The sequence below is a fragment of the Hypanus sabinus genome, chromosome 7 (assembly GCF_030144855.1).
Source record: "Hypanus sabinus isolate sHypSab1 chromosome 7, sHypSab1.hap1, whole genome shotgun sequence".
Lineage (NCBI taxonomy): Eukaryota > Metazoa > Chordata > Chondrichthyes > Myliobatiformes > Dasyatidae > Hypanus > Hypanus sabinus.
In genome coordinates this window covers 135,523,124-135,538,166 of record NC_082712.1, presented here as the reverse complement: position 1 = coordinate 135,538,166, position 15,043 = coordinate 135,523,124, and the positions used below count along the sequence as shown (strand labels likewise).

The 15,043-nt window shown below is 40.5% G+C and overlaps 1 protein-coding gene across 1 annotated transcript in view; it reads left to right on the top strand.

Moving 5' to 3' along the window:
* The window catches only part of syt8 (synaptotagmin VIII), an 80,852-nt gene that overhangs the window by 58,067 nt on the left and 7,742 nt on the right, over positions 1-15,043 (top strand). The window contains exons 6-8 of the mRNA XM_059975701.1: positions 1,958-2,125; positions 7,912-8,029; positions 12,838-12,971. Coding sequence (XP_059831684.1) covers positions 1,958-2,125; positions 7,912-8,029; positions 12,838-12,971 — 420 coding nt within the window. The remainder of the gene's footprint in view (positions 1-1,957; positions 2,126-7,911; positions 8,030-12,837; positions 12,972-15,043) is intronic.

The window sequence follows — 15,043 nt, the reverse complement described above, 5'->3', positions numbered from 1 at the left end:
GATATAATGTGTATCCTTTGCTGTTAAGCTCCCTACTGTAATCTTTTTTCTGCCCTGACTCAGCAATGCCCACTACATCATACCTGCCATTCTCTAACTCACCACAAGATCATCTACATTATACTGTATACAGTGTGCATTCAAATATAACACCTTTAGTACTGCATCCATGACCCCTTTCAATTTTGGACCTCTTTCAATTTTGGCCCCCTGTTAAACTTTAACTCATTTCAATGACTGCAATTTTGCCCTGTCATACACCTGTTCTTCCTCACAGTCACACTACTCTCTTCACTCAGTTGTGTACCAACTGCTCCATCCTCAGCTCTATCACTCTGGTTTCAATCCCCCTGCCAAATTAGTTTAAACCCTCCTCAACAGCTCTAGCAAACCTGTCCTCAAAGATATTGGTCCCCTTCAGGTTAAGGTGTAACCTGTGCTTTCTGTACAGTTCATACCTTCCCCAGAAAAGATCCCAATGATCTAGAAATCTGAAACCCAGCCCCTGACCCAATTCTTTAGCCATGCATTTATCTGCCAAATCCTCCTATTCTTTCCCTCACTGGCATGTGGCACAGGCAGTAGTCTAGAGATTACGACCCTGGAGGTCCAGCTTTTCGGCCTTCTACCTATCTCCCTCTGTTTTCTCTTCAGGACCTCCTCCCTTTTCTTACCTATATCGTTGGTACTAATATGTACCACCACGTCCAGCCATTCACTCTTCCCCTTTAGAATGCTGTAGACCTGATCTGAGATAACATACTATCCGGGTGTGTCCACAGCATCTGCTGTCTGCTCCTCTAATTATGGAATCCCTATCACTATTTCAGTCCTCTTCTTTCCCCTTTTCTTATGAGCCAGAGATAAAGTCACTGTGGTTTCTGTTGGTGGGTCTCTCACCCAACAGTATCCAAATGGTATACTTACTCTTGAGGGGAACAGCCACAGGAGTTCTCTGCACTGGCTAATATTCTCTTTCCCTCTCCTGACAGTCACCCAAGTACCTGCCTCCTGCAACTTAGTGGTGACTACCTCTTTATAGCTCCAGTCTATCACCTCCTCATTTTCCCATATTAGCCAAAAGTTATCCAGCTGCAAAACTCCCTTAATGCAAAACTTCAAAGGGAGAATAATGATACATCTGCACATATCTTCAGCATCCGGTGATCCTGTGATCTGTCTCAGATGCTGATGTCAGAATGTCCTTCAAGAGGGCGAGCCCTTCCAAGGCATCAAGCTGCAATGATGTTCCTTAAAACGATCTCTAAGGAGCTACAAATTGGTGCACTTCATGCAGAGGTTCCCACATCTCCCACAGGGAACATAAAACTAACACTGGACCCATTAAGCTTGTATCCACCTCTTCTGCTGAAGGTTTATTCCACACACATCTGCCATTTTTAGCCCATTTTTCCAGGTAGTCCAGATGATGCTGCAAGTTTTAATAGCATTCAAAGTATCCTTCTCTTGTTAGAATATTAATAACATTTTACTGGAAATGATTAATACTATCGAAAGAACTTTCTCTTCACACCTCCCCCCTCCCCAATCAAACCCCGCTTACCCCTCTCACTCCTCTCCCCCTCCCCATCCCCCTTCTCCCCATCTTCCCTGTCTCCCCTCTCACCCCCTCTCATCACTCACTCCCCCACTCCTCCCTCCCACTCTGCACCCCTTTCCCCCTCTGCTGCCCTCTTCGCCCTCTCCCTCTCTCCCCCTCACCTCTCCCCTTCTCCTCTCCTCCCTCTCCTACCCGCCCTCCTCTCCCTCATCTCTTCCCTCCACCTCTCCTCCCAAAGCAAGTTTTCTTTGCATTCTTACAGTAGTTTTTGTGTTTCTCCAGATTTCCAGCATCTTCACTCTTGCTTGTGTCTTCATATTGAAAATACCAGTGGGCTGCTCGGCTTTACTTGCACTTAGTGTTTTTCTCACTCACTTGTGTTTTCCCTTACTGCAGCTCAGTCAAAGTGATGTTGAGAAAACATCTGTTGTGATGCAAGTGTATGACTTCAACAGATTCTCCAAACATGACATAATCGGTGAAGTGAGAATTGCACTTGCCCAGGTTAACCTGAACCATGCAGTGGAAGAATGGCATGACCTAGCCAAAGCTCAGAAGGAAGAGGTAAGGCTTTATCATTAAAGACCTGGGAAAACAAAATGATGAATACTGGAAAACTAAAATAAAACAAAGTGAGTTAATTTTCCCACCCCAATAAAGACACAAAGGAACATGCAGCAATTGTCATTCTCAAAGATTGTCAAGATGGCACCAAGCTGCATTGTCCATTGGGGTCATGGCTCATATTAGTTGCTTTATAACTAAAACTTATTTAGTTTAATGTCTCCCTTTACAACAAAGAGAGTGGATGTGATTATATTCCGGATGCACTGCTACATCTCTTCCTCATACTGCACCCAAACAATTGTCACCATTACTCCTCTGCTGCTGCTAAGTTCACAAATTTCACGTCATGTGCCGGTGATAGTAAACCTGATTCTGATTCTGATTCTCCCATTCTGTGAGTGGCTGCGAGAAGAATTGTGCCATAGAGATTGCAATTTCTTTGTATGCATCATTGTGAGAATTATGAGATTTATTGCAACAAGTCTTAGTAATTATATTTTAATTTAAGGTGCATTCTTAACTCAACCATGCAAATAAATACATCAAAACTACAATGTTATGTTTGCATGTCACCTGTATTCATGGGTTGTTCCCTGTTTTACTCACAGCTGAAAACACAGGTGATAGCTTCCAAAATCTTGTGGCAGGTTCAGTCAAAAAAGCATATGATTACATTTTGGTTTGAACTGTGGTTGGAAACCCCTGGCCTACAATCCGTTGAACAGGACTTCCACTTAAAAGAAGCACAAGCACTTTAAAGGATATGCATAAAGAATGTGTGCAAAATATCAATGTAGTGAGATCCAATTTCTAGTCAAATGTATAACACTTTATTCTTTATTTGATTTGGATCATATTCAATTAGACAATATTTTGAATGTGTGTAGAGAGTGCTATGTTAAAATCAGTATGTTACATACACCTTATATTTCAGTTCTTTGTGAAAAGGAAGATTTGACCATGTAACTTATAAGTACAATTTGAGAGAAATTATATGCTAGAAATAGATATGGAAATATAGAAATGTAGAAAGTAGAAGTCGGCTATTCAACACTTTGAGTCTGTTTCACCATTCAATTTGATTCTGGTTGATCATTCAAATTTAGTACCCTCTTCCGGCTTTCTCTCTAAATCTTTTGATCCCTCTAGCACTAAGAACAATATCCAACTTCTTCTTGAATGTACTTACTAAATCATTTCCACTGCTTTCCGCAGTTAGGGAATTCTACAGCTTCGCATTCCTCACTGCCGACAGCCCACCAAACTTCAATCTGAAAATTAGTCACTTAATGGAGACCAACCACTTGAAAGCTTGATTTATATTTTCAAGGAGGAGGGGAATCAAGATGCTTTTCTTTTCAGAAAATATATATGAGGTGATATTTAGAGACAAATATTGGAATTTTTAAAGGAGTAGTCTAAATCACCCCTTCTTCATTGTGAAAGCTAGCTTCAAAATTCTTACTTTATGCAAATTTCTGTGATAATTCTACTGTGCATAATGATAGTATTTGTTTATGAATTTGTATCGATTTTCTTTGTGCAGATACCTTTAGTTGTGTCAGAAGTCTCTATGCAAAGGTAGTGGGTGGGGTGTCTGCTGTGTCATCAGCAAAGCTGGAAAGCTGAAAGGAGGGCTTCCCTGCCTGGGCACAATCTGAACAATTTTGCTTAATGCAAACACGAGAAAATCTGCAATTTTCCTTAACTCTCATTCTCTGTTTCTTTGTTTTCAGTTTACTATACTCCTAATGCTTCCCTGGCAATCTCCTTTGGATATTTGTGATATCCGAATCATGCAATATTATGAATTAATAGCACTAATTTCACAGTTGATCAAGACGGGCTTTAAGCCTCTCAAGTGTGGGGAAATAGCAATCACTGCTCACCCTTTTCCAGTGATCACCACTGGAAAGTGTATGCCAATGTGTTACTGTACATTAGTAAATAGGTGGAGAATTGGAATGGCGTTACCTGTGGTTGCTCCTTGACTAAATAGACAATGGAATATCAGACATGGCGGGTTTCTACTTGGACAATTAATTGGAGCACAACTGTAGTTCTGAAGCAAGGCTTTGTTAAAGTAGAAAGGTAGCACGTGGAGAAAATCAAATGAATAGTGAAAGAAGAAAACTTATGCTCCCCCTCTGTTGTGTCAAGCAGACACAAATAACTTACAGTCCAGTACTTCTTTCAAAAAGAGAAACAACCAGTGTGTTAGAAGGAGAAAGAAGAGTTGTCATTTTTTGGTATGAAGAGTAATCTCTATTGCATGCCTCAGAAGTTTTGAGTGATCAGGGAATGCTGCAATTGTGTTGCTCTTTTGTTATAAGCAAGAACATTTTTTTAGTCAAATGGACTGTTGTGCATTGTATGGCCATAGCAAGAAGCTCAGAGTCAGGATCAGTTTTATTATCACTGTCTTATATGATATGAAATTTGTTTTGTGGCAACAGCACAATTTAAAGACATAAGATTACTTAAATTACAAGATAAATTGTACAAAGTAAAAGGAATAATGAGTTAGTGTTATAGACTCTTCAGAATTCATGAACACTATGATCTAAGACGGTGCCAGTGACAAACGCGACTAATGGCAATATCCTGCAGAACAGTCCATGAAACAACTCCTTCCCTTTTTTTTAAATATACTTATATACTTCTACTACCAACCTGTGTGAAATTGGAGCCTGCAATTTACATTTTGATGACATGTTTTTGGGCCAACTCAGTGATCTGACGCTTTTGCTGTCTCTGAGGGAATTTGGTGTAGTTGACAGGGTTGAAAATTGAGTTTGCAGTCTAATGGTAGAGCGCGAACCCATGATCAGCTCCAGTTCTCAATAAAAGCATCGAGTCTGATTGAACTCAATGAGGATGAGTGCAGAAGGTGCTCAGTGCCGTCTGCCTGCATTTGACCGGTTGACCTCTCCCTCTATCCTTTGCCTTCCAAATTGCTTCAGGAAATTCCAGCCACTGCTGCTCTGCCATTGTCCCTGCTGGTGTCCCTTTCCAATCAACTGGCCAGCTCCTCTTTCATGCCTCTGCAATTCCCTTTACTCCACTGTAATACTGTAATACTAATACATCTGATTTTAGCTTCTCCCTCTCAAATTGCAGGTGAATTCTAACATATTATTATCACTTGCTCCTAAGGGTTCCTTTACCTTAAGCTCATGAATCAAATCCAATTCATTACACAACACCCAATCCAGAATAGCTGATCCCCTACAGGGTTCAACAATAAGCTGCTCTGCCTTTTAGAATCCAGCGCCAATCTGCTTTCCCCAATGTACCTACAAATTGAAATCCCCCATGACTATTATAACATTGCCCTTTTGGCATGTCTTTTCTATGTCCCATTGCAAATTGTAGCCCATATACTGGCTACATTTCAAAGGCCTGTATATAACTCCTATCATTGTCTTTTTATCCTTGCGATTTTGTAGCTCTACGAAATGTTTCTTCATCTTCTGATCCTATGTCACTTCTTTCGAAGGATTTGATATAAATTTTACCAACAGAGCCATGCCACGTCCTCTGCCTACCTGCCTGTCCTTTCAATACGATGTGCTTTTTTGGATGTTAAGCTTCTTTTAGCTACAACTCAGTGATGCCAACAACTTCATATCTGCCGTTCTCTCAGTGCACTACAAGATCATCTACTTTATTCTGTAAACTGTGTGCATTCAATTATAATGCCTTCATTCCTATATCCATTACCCTTTTTGATCTTGTCCCCCTTTTACACTGCAACTCATCCCACTGACTGCAATTTTGCCCTATCTTCTGGGCTGTCCTTCCTGTCAGTTTCACTACACACTGCCTCTGCTTGTAAACCAACAGCTCCATCCTCAGCCCTATCACTCTGCTTCCCAACCCCCTGCCAAATTAGTCTAAACTCTCTCCAAAAGCTCTAGCAAACTTCCCCACAAGGATATTGGTCCCTCCTCTCCTTTTTCTATAGGTCATACCTTCCCCTGAAGAGATCCCAGTGAACCAGAAATTTGAAACCCTTTCTCCTGTACCAGTTTCTCAGCCACGTGTTCATCTCCAAAGTCATTCAATTCTAACCCTTACTGGCATGTGGTACAGGGAGCAATCCAGAGATGGCTACCCTGAGGTGCTACTTTTCAGCTTTCTATCTAGCTCCATAAACACTCTCTTCAGAACCTCTTTGCTTTTTCTACCTATGTCATTGGTCCCAATATGTACCAACACTTCTAGCTGCTCACCTTCCCCCTTTAGAAAGCAGTGGACAAGATCTGAGGCATCACTGACCCTGGCATCTGGGAAGCAACATACCAACTGAGTGTATTTATCATATCCCCCAAATCTCATGCCTGCTCCTCTAACTATGGAATCCCCTATCATTATTGCAATTCTCTTCTCTCCCCTTCTCTTCTGAGCCATGATGGTGAGTGTCCTTAACATTGGATGCAAATTTCTTGAGGCACCACCTCGGGACGGTTGGGAAGCTGGTGCATCTGGCTAAGTCTACAGCTTCCTGCAACTTCTTGTGATCCTACACTGTGATGCAACTTGTCAGATGGCTCTCCACCAGAAAATCTATAGAAATTTGCAAGTATATTTGTGACATACAAAATCTTCTCAAACTCCTAATGAAGTAGAATGTTGACTTGCATTTTTCATGATTTCATCAATGTTTTGGGTCTCTTCAGAGATCTTGACACCCAGGAACTTAATGCTGCTCACACTTTCCAGCTCAATGAGGACTAATGTGTTCTCTTGACTTCCCCTTCCTGAAGTCTACAGTCAGTTCCGTGATCTGCTACTGTTGTGTGCGAGGTTGGTGCTGTGACACCTCTCAACCAGCTGACGTTCCTCACTCCTGTACTTCTCTTTGTTGCCACCTGAGCTTTTATTGACAGTGGTGTCATCTGCAAATTTATAAATGGCTTTGCCATGGTCACAAGTGTAGATATAATAGACCAGTGATTGTTGTATTAATAACAGATTAATAACACAGTATTAATAACAGATGCAGATAAGTACTGCAGCACATACAGTCTGCATTCAGTCAAAGAGGGGTGACAGATTCATATTACAGTTTGAAACTTTTCTCAGATTTGGAGTTATTTTCTTTTGAAATATGCATTTCAAAGGTATGCATCTTTGAGCTGTGCCTGTGTTTATTGTCAACAAGGAGCATGCTCTTCTGAAGCAGGTGAGAACTTCAACCTGCAGATGTCCTTCAAGACTCAATCCAATTGCTTGGCATAAGTTTTCAATACCTTGCCATGTACACTACTGAGGATTAGTGTCTGCAGCTTGGTGCTACAGACTTCAAACCAAAACTAATGTGGGAATAAAGGCAGATAATTGTAGAATGATGACAGTCAGTATTAATAATGGATGCAGATAAGTACTGCAGCAGATACAGTCTGCATTCAGTCAAAGAGGAGTGACAGATTCATATTACAGTTTGAAACTCTTCACAGATTTGGAGCTATTTTCTTTTGAATGCAAAAGATTTAAAAAAATGTCACTTTTAAGGAGGAGTTACACAGCCCAAACCTTGCAAAAATTCACACTATAAAATGTGTAAGACGATGTGTAAGACCAAACAGGCAACCACTGAAGAGTATTGATCATCGCTGTGATCACCTGCCTTGTAAAGACATTGACCAGAAGAAGGCTATGGCAAACCACTTGTGTAAAAAAAAAAATGCCCAGAACAATCATAGTCAGACTATGATCACTTTGTCATATGACATGGCACATGATGATGATGATGATACCTTGCTTGGTTTCTTTATTAGGATGTGGAACTTGGTGATATCTGCATATCCCTCCGTTATGTTCCTGCTTCAAACAAGCTGACTGTTGTCATTTTAGAAGCCAAGAACCTGCAGATAATGGATAAAGGTGGTTTATCTGGTAAGAATTTTGAAACAGAAACGTTCAACTGAATTTTACTCCAAAGATGGGAACAATCTGCCAAAGTGTATGTTATCCATTTTTTGCATGATTTTTTAAGAAACTGTTTTGGAGATAAGTACGGCTTCCCAAGTAAAAGTATTTAAAATTAAAATGATGATTCACCAAGTCCATTCTCTGACTATTTTCCGTGCTTGTGAAAACGTTGAACGAGATTGCAAAATGAGTGATAATGAACTGGCAACCTGTTGACAACTGGCCCATTGGAACCAATGATGGTAAGAAGTAAGTGGGGACAGAGGAGGAGAAATGAGGGCAAAGTGGGAAGGAGAACAAAGAAGTAGACAAAAGAGATAAAATATAGGAAGTTAGAGAAGAAGTGTGATGTGTGCTAGGTGAGAAAAAGAGAGAGTGAGATAAGGAAATAGAAAAAGAGGAAAGGTGGAAGAAAATACAGAGAATGAAAAAGAAGAGGGCTAGAAGATTAAAAAATTGGAGGGGAGAAGGCTGAAGGAGATTAAATTTCTGATCCTCCTTTTGCAACTAATTCCTAGTTACCTGCTATTCTCTCTAAAATATATTTACAGAAATCTCAAATCTGTACAACATGCTCTGTCTTCTGCCAGCTACATAAATATAGATTGGTAAATTGGTTCACTATTGTCACTATGTAATTTACAGAAATTTTGGTAATATATAGAAATATACAAAACAAATTTCACATCATCTATGTGCTATCAAATGTAAAACTAAATCATGTACTGGGGTACAGTGAAAAAATGTTTGCTTTGCATGCCATCCAGAAAGTTCATTTCATCACATCAGTGAATTGATGGAGTACAAGGGAGACAATAACAGAATGCCAAAAAGCATGTTACAGTTGTTACGAAATCCCGTAACTGGATGACTTACCAACAAAGATAGAGAGGTCCGTTGAAGTCTGATGGTACTATTTTTAAAAGTATTTATTGATAAAGGGCACAAAAATAAGATTAATGCAAACATACAGATAATATACATCGTCAATACTAAATTTAAAGCGCAGGTATAATAATAACCAATAAGAAATAGCTCTATCGTTGTCTAGGGGATAATGTATTGTCCGATGGAAAGATAACAGTCACTGTTAGTTCGTTCAAACTGCAGCATTTTTGGGTTTAAGAGCGAGGCGTTTTAAACTTGCCCAGGTCTTTTGTGATGACAATCCATTGAGTCAGGGGAGTGGGTTCCCCGTTGTTAGCTAAAAGCTGTTTTCCGTGGTTCCAGCCACCAGTTCCAGCAACGGAACTGAACACACGTGGCCTCCTTCAGATGACTTCCTGCTGTTACATGGTTGCTTAACGTTTCCTCTGGTGCGTCTGAGGGGCTGTTCCTACAGACCCTCTTTTATCCTGACTCGCAGGGTCGTAGATGTCAATCAGGTTGGGGGTGTGCACTCTCTCTCTCAACCAGCCCACTTTGCCTGATGGCGTTCACATAGCATAGTAGCTCAATCCACAAATTGGTCTCCAAGAGACAATGGCCATGTCCCGTAGCTTTACATCGCCGGGGAAATGAGCCAGTCTGCACGTTTCTTCTCTCATTTCCTGGGCCTCTTGACCCAACCCAACAGTGATCTTCCGATTCTCACAAAGGAGGGGGCTACGGACGTAACACAGTCAAAAAGAAATTTGCACTGTAGGCAAACAATAAGTTGTAAGGCCATAATAACGTAGACCGTGAGGTCAAGAGTCCATCTCATTATACTGGGGACCACTCAGTAGTCTTATAGCAGCAAGATCAAATCTGCCCTCAAGCTTATTGGTATGTGCTTTCAGGCTTTTGTATCTTCTGCCCAATGGGAGTGAGGAGAAGAGAGAATGTCTGGGGTGATATATATCATGCTGAACCTGCCAATCATTTGAAATAATTACCAACATTTCTTACCTACGAGCAACAGAAAATAGGAACTAGAATGAGCCACTCAACATGATCATGTGTGATCTGTTCTTGATTTCATCTCTCATTCTGTGCAGTTACTGAGGGCCCTCATTTCCCTTTTTTTTAAAGAAATATTTATCTACTTTCTTTTTAAAAAGACTATGATTTTACAACTCCCTACAACTTCGAGAATTTCAGAGATTTACCTCACTTAGTTATAAAACCTTAGAGTCATACAGCATGGAGATAAGCCGAACAAGGTGTCTATCAAAGCTGGTCCAATCTGTCAATATTTAGTTCATATCCTTCTAAACATTTTCTATCTATGATACTATTCTTAGTATATTTTAAACATTGTGATAGTACATATCTCTATCACTTCCTCCGGCAGTTCATTCCATATACCCATGACCCTCTGTGTGGAAAAAGTCACCCCTCAGATCCCCTTTAAAACATTCTCTTCTCATCTTAAACTTGCGTTGTCTAGTTTCAGACTTCCTTATCCTGGCAAAAAGACTGTGGATATTCACTTCATATATACTTCACATGCTTAAGGTCGTCCGTTGGCTTCCTTTACTCCACGGGAAACCGTCCTAACCTGCTCTGTCCCTCCTTATAACTCAAGCTCTCCAGTCCCAGCAACATCCTTCTGAATCTTTCTGCACCCTCTCTGACATAATTACATCTTTCCCATCCTTTTGCAATTTAAAATGCACAATATTCCAAGTACAGTCTCACCAATGCACCCTTTTCCCCTTCCTCTATTTCCTTATTTCACCATTGGTCTTGCCTTGTACAGCTGTAACATGATGTCCCAACTTTTGAACTCAGTGTCTGATTGTCGAAGGCAAGCATGCCTTGAATCTTTCTTCACCATCTGTCAAATGGTCTCCCCACTTTCATGGAAATATGGATCTGCACCCCTAGCTCTCTCTGTTTTGCCATACTTCCCAGGGTCTAACTTCACTGGGTATGCCCTGTTCTGGTTTAACTTCCCAAAATGCTTCATTTTCAAATCGCCTGAGTTAAATTTCATCAGCCATTGCTTTGCAAACTTTCCCAGTTGATCTAGATCCTGTTGCAACCTTCTTCTCTGTTCCACTTATGAGGGTGGTTGGCAACTTCTTTAGGCATTAGGTAATTGTTCAAAATTGAAGTTGCCTCAATCAATTGAAAAATAGAACCAGGTTAATTTCATATTACTTCTAGCAGCTGCCTTGTTCTAAGTCTGAGTATAAAACATCCATTAACATTCAGCTGTCTGAGGAAGCATCATCTATATGGAAGATTGTGGTTATTTTATTAAGTAATTTCTGTACAGTTTGAAACAAATATTTACCATTGGAACGTATCCCATGAACAGGTTAAAGAACCAGCAGAAATGGAGAACACACTGGAGTCTGGTGTTGCTATAAACTAATAGTGTTTATTAGTAAACTAAGCAATACAGTACTAGAAATGCAAATATATCAAACAGGTTAGCAATGATATATCTGTACATAAATGTGGAAATAGGAAAACCAAGCTTCTTCAAGTCTAGGGTAAATGAATCCAGTCTTACGATGGTGAGTAAAGTTCAGTTCTGTTCATGGTATTGAGTCTAGTAGAGTTGGAGAGAGAGAGATCGATTTGTAATCCAAAGGTGTATGTTGTGAGAAGGCAATTAAGTCGATATTCCAAAATAACAATAACAGTAGGTTTTATCTTCTGAAGTTGTTCCACTCCACACATGAATATCACCAACAGTGATCTTCAATGAATACCCTTTCAACAAAAGTGCTGCCACACCCGAATTCAGCTATGGGTCATCCCAAAGTGGTGGCCACAGGATACTCAAACCAAATCCACGTATGGATTATCACCAACAGTAGCTTATCACTGAGGTACCATCTTCAAGTGGTAAAACTACCAACCCAGGCCAGGATTATCACACACAGGTAGTTTCCACACAACGTTACCTCAAACACACAACTGTGATAGCCACTTATCCAGTTCCACGACATACAAAATAACTCCTACAGTGATTTGCCATAGGGGTGCCTTTCTTCAGTGAACTACCACACTCAAACAAGGGTAACACACAAGTGGTAATCACAAGGACTTGCCCTCACCAGAGAACCCACTCCTGTGGATTAACTATGTGACAGTCACACCTTCATATTCGAATGGAACTCAAACTCACCTTATGGGCTACAGAGGAGAGAGTCCAAAGAGTGACCTCTTGTCACTAGGTTTCTTCTGTTTCAAACATTCCTCTCCACTCTTCTCTTCCTTTAAAGTCACCGAATGTGACCACAAAACAAAGGCGACCGTTCTTCCGTAGTGGAATTATCAACGCAGGCCAGGGTTGGACGCACAAATAACTCCCCACCGGTCACAACTTTTCTGCACTGTGAGAGCCACTGATCGATTTTCCCCAAATCGATCTTCCACAGACCCACCTTCCTGTGGGCGCAACAAGCTTTCCAAAACCGTGTGTGTCCGGGTCCAGCAGCTGACCTGGTATTTATTTCAGCATGCTGAACACCAGCTGTCCATCAAACTGCTCTGCCCTCCTCTCTCTGCAAGAGCTTTACAAGCAGGCAAGTGTCCTTGTGGAAATGGAAACAAACTGCCGAGAAATCGTAACATCAATCTTCCGAGCATTTTCTGTCTCTTTGTCTCTCATTGCGCTGGACGCCTCTTCTCTCTCTTTGTAACAGCTCAAACAGTGTCCAAAAACCAGTCTCATTCTCCCGACATTTAAAGTGATTGCCCACAGAAAATATGAACCCTAAGAGTACATAACACCATATACTGTTGCAAAGTACAAATAGAGTACAAACCCAAAGGGACTGGTGGGTTTTGTTTTTGTCAATAACTAGAAGCATAATTTGTATTTCTTATAGATCCATATGTGAAGATTCGTTTGATACTCAATAATAAAAAAATAAAGAAGAGGAAGACGTCAGTTAAAAAGAAAACCTTAAATCCATATTTCAATGAGTCTTTTACATTCGATATAACATTAGAAGAAATACAGGTGAGTGGTAATTATGAAAAAGTTTAAAGAAAAATCATGGTGTGCTGGATTAGAATTGTGCTGTCGACCGTGAAACTCCCTCATCCAATAATAAAGCAGCTTATTACCAAATTGATATTTTGACTCAAGCAGACATGAGGAGGAAGTGGAGGAATCGATTGCTTCCTGACTTCCATATCAGTGTTTAGCTAACTGGGGGATGTCAACCAAGTAATACACTGATTTTTTTTTTGCCCTCTTGTTGTAAACAATGTAACCTTCATCTACTTCCTTCACAGGCTGTGCAAATTTGGCCTTGTATATTGCAGCCCTCTGGGATAAGCTGCCAGCTCTATTTATACTAATCTTGAAAGCACCATAGGTTCATAGCAATATTTAAATTATAAATGATATTTACCAGGCTGCATTACACTCTTGGAGAACAAACCTGTAGTGTTAAATCTCTTGAAGATCTTGCTTGAAGATCTGAATGACTATCTTTCCAAGTCCCTAGTCTGTGCTCATCACACTGTGGGCCTCAGCACTCCAGGGCTATGAAGATTTCTGCTACAATTACTTCCCAGAAAATCTGACTGGAAACCATTCATGTTCAGACACCAATTTCGAACATGTGTGATCTCAGCTGGAAGACCTGGCCACACATCTGTCTTTGGACTAACAAAGGGCTATCATTTCAGTAATATCTTATGGCAGCAGCAAGGCAGTGGCACTTATGAAATTGTGCTCAGAATAGATTTGTACTAATTTAGGAATGGAAATTAAGTACTGCTGAGTTAGACATACTGTAACATTGCACCCCTGTGGCTGTGTTAGTATTCAGAATAGACTGCTTCCCATTAAACTCTTTACTTGATTGCTAATAAATTGCAATACAAAATGACTTTGAATAATGATGCCCGTGGTGTAGTGGCACCAGCATTGGATTTCAAGGTGAGTGGTCCTGTGTTTGCATGCTCCTTGCATGCTTTCCATCCTTGCTGCGTTGAGCGTCGAGCTAGCAACTTGGCCTTGTAAAAACAGACAAAATACTAAAGAAACAGCAAAAAATGCTGCCCACTGTGCCACAAGGCGTGAAACGGAACAATGAACATGAATAGAAATTACAAGAGACTACATTGTATAATTTCAGTCACTCATTAGAGGATCACTAGCAATATGTTAAGATTCCCCTTCAGGTAACGTTCTGAAGGTGACCCCAAAGGATCTCTGCTTGATATCCTCCTATTTCTCAACTACCTTCTGCCCGTTATCTTCTAAAGCTCAATGTCAGATTCCACAAGAAAATGGTAAATTGATTTATTTTTTGTCACATGCAAGGCCATAATGAGGTAGATTGTGAGTTCAAGAGCCCATCTTATTGTTCTAGGGGACTATTGAATAACAAGTAGGTAAATGTAACTACAACAAATGGGTGGATGTTGAATGTCAGCCTGGTGCTATGCACTTTCAGGCTTTTGTGTCTTCTCCCCCATATGTAACAGAGATTGTGGGCTGGGTCAGATCTTTAGTTATGTTGGTTGCTTTACCAAAGCAGTGAGAAATGTAGACAAAATCTATAAAGAAGTGATGATTTCTGTGATGTGCACAGACCTTTGATGTTTCTTGTGATCTTGGGCAGAGCAGTTGCCATCCCAAGCCATGAGACATTCAGATATGATGCTTTCTATGGTGCATCTATAAGTTGTTGAGGATCAAGGGAGAGACCAGATTTCTTTACCCACCTAAGGAAATAATGGCAACAGAGCACCAACCATGGCATCTAGATGGTTGGGCCAAGATAGGCTGGTGATGATGTTTACTTCTAGAAACTAGAAGCTCTCAACATTCTTGATCTCAGCACTGTTGATGCAAGCAAAAGCATGTACATTACCCCTCTTCTTGAAGTCAATGATCAGCTCTTTTGTTTTCCTGATATTGAGGGAAAGGTTTTTGCCATAGCATCATGCCAGTTGGCCCTCAATCTCTTTTCTGGACTCAAAGTTCAAAGTAAATTTATTATCAAAGTACTTGTATCTCACCATATGAAGAAGAAGAAGAAAGCCCTTAACTCCAAGTGGGGTCATCGGGATGCC